At 46.1% G+C, this 10,073-nt stretch overlaps 1 protein-coding gene across 1 annotated transcript; it reads left to right on the top strand.

The window, feature by feature from the left end:
* The first annotated feature begins 1,585 nt into the window (after window positions 1-1,585).
* On the top strand, window positions 1,586-7,674 carry stx19 (syntaxin 19). The gene is made up of 6 exons (XM_076040062.1): window positions 1,586-1,746; window positions 3,664-3,958; window positions 4,104-4,340; window positions 4,621-4,833; window positions 5,618-7,378; window positions 7,437-7,674. Exons 2-5 carry the CDS (start codon window positions 3,737-3,739, stop codon window positions 5,852-5,854), a joined length of 909 nt encoding a protein of 302 aa, XP_075896177.1. The 5' UTR covers window positions 1,586-1,746; window positions 3,664-3,736; the 3' UTR covers window positions 5,855-7,378; window positions 7,437-7,674.
* The last annotated feature ends 2,399 nt before the right edge of the window (window positions 7,675-10,073 follow it).

The following is a 10,073-nucleotide window of genomic DNA, read 5'->3' as shown; positions in this document are numbered from 1 at the left end:
GTTTCTAACTAACCCCTTAGATCCTTTGCATTAAGAACACAGTGTAAACATATTGCCTTGCAAATACATTACGGACCTCATTAAGGCAAACACAGGCTCATGTAAACACCCATTAGAACATCAACGTGCATTTTGATGCGATTGTGTTTTTTTCCTCCCGTGAGGCAGACTTTTCCACTTCAGTTCTGAAACACTTTAAAACTATGCGGAGTGCACAGTTAAAGTATTACCTTAGCAGTATTTAAGATGTTAAGACGAGAGCTCCTTCACCTGGAAGTCTACTAAGTGTAAAAGAAGGAAACGCTGGTTGACCTCTTCTGGCTCCTCAGGGAAATAAAGAACCTCCATGCAACAGTGGTGTGACAGATGCTTTGTTTCCCTGGAAAACCAGTTTTCCATTGTTGTCATAATATATTTTGCCATGGGGGATATGACTCACTGTCCTGTCGCTCTCTTCCATGGTATTATTACAGACAAAGTTTTACCTCATAACACTGAAGAAGAACTTTACACACAACACTGTGTTTATCACTGTGGTAGAACGCTCCAGTGGCACTGGGCAAGAGTGAACCAGGCTTTTTTTTTGTCAGGAGCCAATCATTCTTAGAAATTACAGCTAGATAAAAGAGCTCAGGCATTTCAGGGTGATAACATCAGTCTTTTATACAACTTTGCTGCTTGTGAAGCAGTATAAAGAGATTTCTTGTTTTGTTTTGAGGTGAATATCCTCTAAGCTACTGAGAACGCAGCAAACTAGGGAGAATGGATAAAAGTGACTTTGTAGGAGGGATGTATTCAGTGTTTCTGGCAAATCTGCACTAAAACCTAGTTATTTGCCAACACCGTGAGCCGACAAAATTAATAAATTCCACAGCACACAGCAAGTCAGCTCGAGGCATATTTTACATTACAGGTATTTTTGCAAAAATGACCCGTTCATCGTTCACCGCGTTACCAAATGACTGTCGCTAAGCTAAAACTGGGGGCTGCTGTTAATTGAGACCCTGGAAGCCGTCTGGAGAGATGACAGAAGACTTCCTGGTTGTGGCCAAACTCTTCTCCTCCCGCAGCACCATCCCCGCTCCTCTGACGCTGCACTTCTGAACAGTTTAGTACACAGTGCTGCGCGGCGTAGCAAAGTCCGGGTGGGAACTCGGTCTCGTTCCCGCCTCCTCAGGAGGAGTGATCCACAGAATCACTGAGGCCTGAGGGACGCCGGCTCCACCCACCAGGACTCGCAGGGTTCGGCCCCAACCAACCAACTCGCTTTCCACAGAAATTATCCTCAGGAAAGAAGTGCGGGGTGGACACCTGGACCACATTCTCCACTGTGTGACCTTCACAAAGGACACAATGCACTTGTGTTTGCTCTGCTCCATTTCCTTCTTCTCCAGGAGAAAGCAGCCCCGGGGGGGGGCGTTACTCTGTGTGCAGTCGGCCTAATTTACTTCCATCATCTTTCATTTCTGTAGGTAAGTAAATAATCCCTGAGTCTGCCCTGCTCCTATTGGTCCGGACGAGGCCTTTCCTGCAGGGGAGGTGCCTGAAACTCACTCCACCAGACCTATTTCAAAAACTTTCCCTGCCGGCGAGTGACTGAGTGTGGAGTGTCCTGGGAAAAGGTGCAGTCCAGGAGCTGAAGATGAGATGAAGGAATTATAAAAAAAACAAACAAACAAGGTTCTTTCATTCTGGATTATATTGCGAGTCTGTTTGGGATTGCAGCGCTCCACTGCCAGCATTAAGGTAAAGTCAATTCTTTGCTGATGGGATGATTGAACACTGGAGGAATATGGGACATTCCGAGCAGAGCTGTCCAGAAACTTTTTTTTTTTTTTTTTTAAACACTCTTCTTATTAATTAGTCGTTCTCATGATGTGTCACTGGGGGCTCCTATAGTTCAGCCCACACAGAGATAAAAGGAAGTCAGCGTGCGAAAGTTCCTCTGGCAGCAGGGACGGACGATCCAATGGCCGCGAGTTGCGAGGACGCCGCCGTGTTTTAAAGATAAAAACCAGCAGTGGGGGAGCGAGGACAGGCTCTCCTGTGAACTCTGCTTTGAGTTCTTCCAGGTTTTTAGGCTAAACGCAGGGAAGTGTGCTGCGGAATCCTTTCAGCTATTCTTTAATCGGCTCCGCCGGATCAAGCAGGTGGAGGAGGAAGGGGAGGCGAGAGGCGAGAACCCAGGTGACACTTGTAAAATTCTTTCAGAGGGAGAGAAAGAGTGAAAAAAGCCTCCGGTGCCGTCATCGACTTTCTAACACGTCGCCCACACGATGCCGTCAGAAATATCAACCTTCCTGTTTCAAATCCAGAGAGGAATTCTCTGAATCTTTAAATATCCCTTTTCTTGAGCAGCCAGGCGCCCCAGTGGCTGCCCTACCCCCCACACCTGATCATGTGATTCCAAAAGATTATAGTCAGGGCCCCTAAACCCTGCGTTGCTATGGCGCCGTGATAGAGTTGGCTTATAATGTTATTGTTTGTGTTGTGCATTTTGCTTGGAGACTCTCATGTGTCACGTTTGCAGAAGCCCAGCAGCATCAGAAGGGAAAGAAACTCCACAGACAGTCATGGAAATAACCACCTACTGTGTCTTTAGTTCAGAATGGGGTTCTTTCACCAACAAAAGCTCATATGAGGAAGATGTGAAATGAAATAGATCATCAGAGAAAAAATAAAATAAAGGATCAATATTTCAGTGGTTTTTCCCAGCTTTCTATTGGCTGATGATTTACCTGAAGGCCGTTCAGCCGACCAGCCAGATTGCAGTTCATTGTTCGGCCAGCGTGACGTCACCGCCATGGACATAAATAATTAACAAATTATTTTATTATCTTAGTAATAAGTAATATATTATTGATTTGTTTGCATGATGTTTTATAACCACTAGATGCCGCCAAATCATGTGCAGTGGGCCTTTAAAGATACAGAGGAAAGACGATTTTCATCCTGAAGATACACTGCTCACACTAGCCACATTATTAGGGACGCCATGCTGGTAGCTAATAATGGTTCACATGGAAAAAACAAACCAAAACCAACATGGATAAAATCAAACGTCCTCACTAAACAAAGATCAGATCAGCTTAATGAGAAAAAGAGAAAAAGCTTAATGAGGGCGCTCTTGCCCCACAGTTAATCCCATCCCATCCCGGACATGTCCGCGTTTTAAAATGAGAGATAACCTGCCGTGTTTTTCCTCTGGATGAACACAAACAAACCGGTCGGTTCCCACGGGAAAAGGGGACCCGACTCGGTGAGATTAATGTAGCAGATAAACGCCCAGCTCATGTTTCTCATACAGCTGAAAATATTAATCCGTCTGAAGCAGAGAGCAGATAGGGCCTCTTCACTTTGGCTCATATTGGAGCTGATAAACGCAGAGTGTCAACAAACCCTGGACAAACACTGGTGGACAAAGATTTATAGTTCCATTTTTTTAACCGCTGGAACTTTTTATAATGTAGCCATACATTGTACTGACTAAACTTCTGCGGTGAAGGCCATTTCAGAATGTCAGGTCAGAGGGTCAGAGGAAGTGCACAGTTCAGTGGCTGAGCCCGTTCTGAATAGCTGGGCTTCCGTTGCAATATTTCTGAAATGAACAGTCTGCAGCTGTGATTTGGAATCAGTAAAGCATTTTATTCACCTTTTTTTCAGCCCCCTCAACGGTGCAGAGAAGAATCTGACTCTGAGAAAAAAGGCAGCAGCGTCCTGAGGGGCCTCCTCCACCATGAGGGACCGCTTGGCGGAGCTGCAGCAGAGGGCCCAAGATTTCTCCGAGGCGACCAGTGAAAATACCAACCCGTTCTCGGAGGAGGGGGATGACGACGACTCGGCGGCCGCCGGGGTCATCACGCCGCAGGCCGTTGTGTTTGAGGAGGAGCCAATCATAGAGAACTTTCTCTCCGAGACCAAGAAGATACGAGATGACATCACCGCGCTGGAGACAGAGGTCGGATCTGTTTGGCATTGTTTTGCCTTTTTCTTTCTTACACTGATCCCCCCACAGATGGATTTCTCGTATGGTAGTGGCCCCATTATCCATAACAACAACAAAAAACTGGCCTCCCTCCTCTGTCCACTCCCCCCACACACAGGTGCTCACATTTGGCCAGCAGCAGAAGACCCTGGTGGCCACCATGCGTCGCTTCAGTGTGATGAAGAAAGACAGCAGCATGGCGCGGGACATCAAGCTCCAGGCCGAGAACATCCGGCAGCGTCTGGAGGCACAGGCAAAACAGGTCCAAGAGGCTGAGGAGCAGCAGGGACCCGCCGCCGTTTCCACCAGAATCCAGCGATCCCAGCATGCAGCGCTCTACCGGAAGTTCCAGCAGGTCGGCCAAGATCTGAGAGCTTCCTCAGAATAGTTGTGTGCTCCACTGCAGAAATGAGAAATGTTTCCAAGAGACTGAGTGATTCATCAACGAGATAATTAACTTTATACGTTCAGAAGTGAGGAAGAATTGTTTTAGCAGATGCTTTTTGCAATGTAACAAGGGCAGGGATAAACAAGCATAACTGACGGTAAAAGCCTGTCACAAGCTCATCACTGCGTAAAAGTTCGGCTCACGCTCTGATTCCGCTCCTCGCTTGCTTCCCGTGAATTCTGTCCAGGTCTTGCTGCAGTACAACGAGGGCCTGCTGAGCAAGCAGGAGCGCTGTAAGCACTTTATTATCCGGCAGCTGGAGGTGTCGGCGAGGGACGTGACGGAGGAGGAGGTGAACGAGATGGTGGCCACGGGGAAGTGGGAGGTCTTCAACGAGAACCTGCTGAACGACGCCAGAATCACGCGCTCGCAACTCTCTGAGATCGAGCAGAGACACAAGGTGCGGCAAAAAAAAATGAATGGACACTCAAACTCAGCTGATTGTGTCTGACACATGCAAGAAAAACAACAGTACTATTCTGTTTCGAGATAATGTTGAAGCAACATTGTCCCAGCTGATCTTAACCCACCAATTCTGACAAAACGGCTGAAGTTGAGGTTGTGATGATACCAGAGATTTAGAATTTTGATCTGTGGCTGTGTCTCAGGCTCTTTACAGTTCTTTGCTGCAACAACGTGCAGAGAATAAAAATGTAATAATTAAAGAAATGACAACTTTTAGAGCCACGATCTGATCACAGTGTGTCACTCAAACCCAACTTGAAGCTCATTTGGTCCCGAAAACTATTGCAATAATTTCACTGTACTAACAATGTACTAACTGTTCGCTGTTAGTAGGATGTGCGCTAAACACATTTATTGAAATTGGCTTTTTTTAGGTGGACAGATGGTTTTAAAGGAACTTTTAATGGAGGTTTGTTGCTGATGATGTGCCGGCTGGTGACAGCCGAAAATGGGACAGCGATGTTTTGCTCCATATTATCTTGTTTTTAACCGATGGCATTTAACGCAAACACCATCTAACGAAACAAAAGCAACATCCACTATTTGTTTTCTCCTGCTGCTCCACGGCTGCAGACACAGTGAGAAGCAGTTACTGTTAAAAAGTCATAATAGTAATCAAAGAAATCCTGCCTGCTGGTTGCAGTTCCACCCAGTTCACCCTCCGCCTCCAAGTAAACCTCCCCATAGCTAATTAATCCCGACATTCTCCTGCTTCCCAGGAGCTGCTGAGCCTGGAGAGCAACGTGAAGGAGCTCCGGGACCTCTTCATGGACATTTTCATGATGGTGGAGGAGCAGGGCACCTTCATCGACCACATCCAAACCAACGTGGAGATGACGCAGGACTTTGTGGACGCCTCCAACGAGAAGTTCAAGTTGGCGGCGAGGTACAAGAAGAAGAATCCGCTGCGGCAGCTGTGCTGCTGCTGCTGCCCGCCGTGGAGGTGCTGCTTGTAGAACAAAGCAAAAAAAAAGAAAAGAAAAGAAATCCATATTTATCATACATCCATATCACTTCTTTTTTAATTCTGAACACGACTGACACGTTGGGGATAACCAGGATGGAGCTCCACGGTTTTTCTTGCGACGGTTACAGCTTCACCGCGGTTTCTGCAGAAAGCGGCGGTGAAGTCGGAGGCGATGGAGTGTGGAAAAACAATTAGCGGCTGCAGCGAGGAGAAGGGCCGCGGACCGCCGCCGCCACCGAGGCTGCAAGTTTCCTTTACTGGAGGATATGAGAAGGCGGCGATTGGAAGAGACAGTTCAGTAAGTGCAAAGCGGCCGAACGCGGCTGCTTACTGGAGCCCTTGGACCGTCGTCGGACAGAGGTCACAAACAAGGGGAGGCCGCTGCCGCCGCCGCCTTTATGAGGAGAACTTGCTGCATCAGCAACTTGTACACAAAGAGCCCCTCACCTCTTAGCCCACCCTCTCCCACCCCCAAGCCCTCGACAACTTATTTTTGTACGCAACGTGAGCACTTTAAGACGCGTAAATTCCTCCTCTCGTTTATTTTTTTTCTCTTTTAACTAAAAATTACAGAGCAGAGAAATTATGGCTCCACGAGTCTCATTTGCATTTCAAAGCGCCATTGTTTAAGTGTATTAAATCCTTTATTCGGTTGCGCAGAGACAGAGGTTTCTGCTAAAACTATGAATAATGAACCTTGATCAAAACATTTCTATCACGGTGACAAAACTGCACTTTTTTTTCTAAATGCCAAAAGTGTTTCTTTGGGTTTGAGATTGAAGTGTGAACTCATACTAATGCAGGGAAATAAGAGCTTTATTGTGAGCAAATTTTCCCCGCCGTGGGACAATAAAGACGGTAAAGGATTGTCTTATCTCATCATATGTAGGACGGTAATTTAAATTACCTCACGTATGTAGGAAGCCGTTGTTTCCTAATCAGATATAAGGCTGTGGCCTGAAGGAACATCAGCAGGAATAAAGACAAAAAGGAAAAGAAAGTGTGTGGACCCCCTCAGGGCACTTTGAAGGTTTCTGGGGTTCTGCTACCAGCAGCAGAATGTACAAACTCTCTGGTGATGCATTGGATTATCATTTAACACGAGTCGGTTGAGTGGTCCTCCATTGAAATACTGCAACTTTCAGCTTGGATCATTTCAGGGATAACTTATAATAAAAAATAAATTAAATGTAACAGTTTAAGGGACTGACACGTTGTGAATTATTCTGCTTAAAAATCATTATTCCATTTTAAGGAAGAAGAAGAAGAAGAAGAAGAAGAAGAAGAAGAAGAAGAAAAAAAACACTCCTCGTTGGACGTTTTGTCCCGATGGCGTCAAGCTGCGTGTTTACCCACAGTAACCGCCACCGAGCCTCTTGTTGACTGTGTGACCTGCGGTGTCTGGTGTCGTTCCGCAGGGACTCAGGTGAACAGTCCCAGTCCCACTGGAAAATCTGGTTGGTCCGCTGCCGATGCATGCGGTGTGTCAACAGAACCTGTGGAAAGATGAAGAGTGAGCACACACACGCACTGAAGTCTGACTTTTATTTTTTTATTTTTTTATTTCACAGAACACACAATGTTTCTGGTGCATGATCAAGTCTCCTCTGGAAGAAAAGACGACCCAAAGAAACATCCAGGTTCTTCTGAGTGGAGCTTTATCTCTGAGAACCAAACAGCCTCGACCGGGTTTTATTCTGGACGTCTCGACTCTGATTAGAATAGAAGTTTGATAAACAGACAGAACTACATCATATTCTTATTTACAGCACCAATTCATATAGCTGTTTTAAAAGAGGGAGAGAGAGAGAGAGAGAGAGAGAGAGAGAGAGAGAGAGAGAGAGAGAGAGAGAGAGAGAGAGAGAGAGAGAGAGAGAGAGAAAAAAAAATCCTGGATGCTTATGTAAGCAGAGGTCCTTGTATTTGGAGCCCAGCAGTGTGTGCGTGTCTGGCTCCCCCTACGACATGCTTGAGGAACGTAAACAGGCGGAGTTCCTGAACAGCAACAATGCCATCCAGTGTTCGCAGAGATAATTACCACTTAAAAAAGTAAAAAAATAAAAAAATAAAAATCTGTTTATTGACTAAATGTTGAACCTTCTTCAGGAGCAAAAATCATTTTACTTGTCATGCCTGGTTGCACATGTGGAGCCTCTGGAAAAAGAGGAGTTTTAATCATGCAGTGTTTAATGTCTTTGTTTCATTGTGTGATTACTTGTGCTAGTTAGCATCGAGGGTCATGTTGACCTGCACACAAAAGATGATTTTCATTACTGCGCCAATCATAATAATAGAGATTATGTTTTTCCAGGTCATCATCCTCACTGACAAGTTTTGTGGCGACAACAAGACAACACAAACTAAAAAACACAAATAAAGAGGGGGAAACATTTGCACTGAGAGCAGTGCAGCCGAGGCCCAGTGCTGCCCCCCAGAGTCAGAAACCTGCTCGTACGTGCTGAATATTCAAGGAGACACACACACGCACACGCACGCACACACACAGAGTCATGTCAGGGTGTTTGTGTTGCCCCAGGATGTGCTGTATTTGGTGAAACAGCTCTGTGTACCACAGCAGCTTTTTTTCTCTTCTTCTTCTTCTTCTTCTTCTTCTTCTTGTTTTTTAGATGTTGTTCCCTGTTGGATCCGTCTTGTTTACATACAGTGTTTCATGTTGGGCCGCCTGACTTCTAGTAGCGCCTGCTGCCAGGCGCTACTAGAGCAGGTTCAGCCTCACCGAGAAGCTGCACTTTCCTAATCAGGCGCAACCACCTGCTGGAAACAAGGTCCAATTGGAGAGCATCTGCTGTTTAGCTGAGCTTGTTGTCACAAGATTTTTGTCATCTTGAAAAGCTCCTGTGTTATACCTGTTTTTAGACATTCATTTTTAACCAAACTTTGATCTTCAAAAAAATAAACCCAACAAAAACTCAATGAAAAAAACTTTATCGAACCCTCTGTTAACAGCCTTGTTGAGTGTGTTGCCACTGACCTGGGAAAGACACAAGTTCCCTTTGTTACATCAAAAATGGATAACTTTAGCACACTGAAGCAAATAGTAGTAAACATGGACTTTTCTCATTCTTGGAGAGTTTTCTAACTGGAATACTTCGATCTGAAACATTGGTAACAGCAACTTTGGCATGTCTTCACAGTTTCTTGGGTCTGTACTTTTCCTCACTTGTCTTATTGCAGTTGTGTCACTGGCAAAAGTGAAACCACCTCCTCTCTCAGCTTAGCTCCTGCTCGACAGCTCTTCCTCGCCATTGTCCCACTGAAATATCGTCCCTGCATTTGGCAAGTGGCGCACGCAGCCTTTATTTATTTGGGCCGCAAATCCAACGCGGCGACTGCACATCCATTGTGTGGTGGTGGCGGCGGCGGCAGCGCCGTCTGCCCGCTTCCCAGACGGAGCCCATCAATCACGTGGGATTTAACGATAATGTGAACATCTGAGAGCCATGAGAGTTTACGATGCTGATCACGGCCGACAGAGATACAGTGACGGCGGCCGTGCGACCACGTATTTCTTCTGTCTGCTCTTGTCAGAGCCGCGGCACCGGAGGACCCCATTCAAAATCTGAACAGCATCCCTCCTCCTCCTCCTCCTCCTCCTCCTCCTCCTCCACCTCCTCCACCTCCTCCTCCTCCTCCTCCACCTCCTCCACCTCCTCCACCTCCTCCTCCTCCTCCTGCTGCTGCTGCTCTTCCTCCTCCTCCTTCTCCCCACCACTATCCCTGTCAGGAAGACCAGCTGCGGTTACAGAGAGCGCTCGTTGCTTTACCACCTGGTTTTATCACTCCCATCAAAATGTTGTGCAGAAAGAGACATCAGGACCCCCGGACAGTGATAAATCACAGAGACGTTACAGTTACAGTGAGTGCAGCAGCAGCAGCAGCAGCAGCAGCAGCGGCGGTGATGAGAGATGCTTCAATCATTAATGTTCCAAGCAAATGTGAAAATGTTTCATTTAGAAGAATAAAATCTCTTTGTGATCAACTTATTATTTAGTGTAAGAAACTTGGAGGAGAAATTTGACAACCGGGCTCCAGTTGTAATAATAATAATAATAAAAAAAAAACTCAAAATATATATATATTTTCTAAGTTTGTCAGGCCAGAGGATCACAACACATGGGCCTGTGGTTGAGATGAGATCATGCGGCTGCGTCGTCTCTGGTTTAATTTAAACTTGTGGCGCTTCATGC

The sequence above is a fragment of the Nelusetta ayraudi genome, unplaced genomic scaffold (assembly GCF_046127955.1).
Source record: "Nelusetta ayraudi isolate G7.1 ecotype Tasmania unplaced genomic scaffold, CSIRO-AGI_Nayr_v1 ptg000060l, whole genome shotgun sequence".
NCBI classification, from domain to species: domain Eukaryota; kingdom Metazoa; phylum Chordata; class Actinopteri; order Tetraodontiformes; family Monacanthidae; genus Nelusetta; species Nelusetta ayraudi.
Note: the sequence above shows the minus strand (reverse complement) of the source record. Positions and strands in the feature narration are given on the sequence as shown.

Bases quoted from the DNA above. Each gene is read 5' to 3' on its own strand.
- stx19 (XM_076040062.1), top strand. From the start codon at position 3,737: ATGAGGGACCGCTTGGCGGAGCTGCAGCAGAGGGCCCAAGATTTCTCC. The intron at 3,959-4,103 runs GTCGGATCTGTT...CCCCACACACAG, and splicing joins TCACCGCGCTGGAGACAGAG to GTGCTCACATTTGGCCAGCA. The intron at 4,834-5,617 runs GTGCGGCAAAAA...CCTGCTTCCCAG, and splicing joins AGATCGAGCAGAGACACAAG to GAGCTGCTGAGCCTGGAGAG.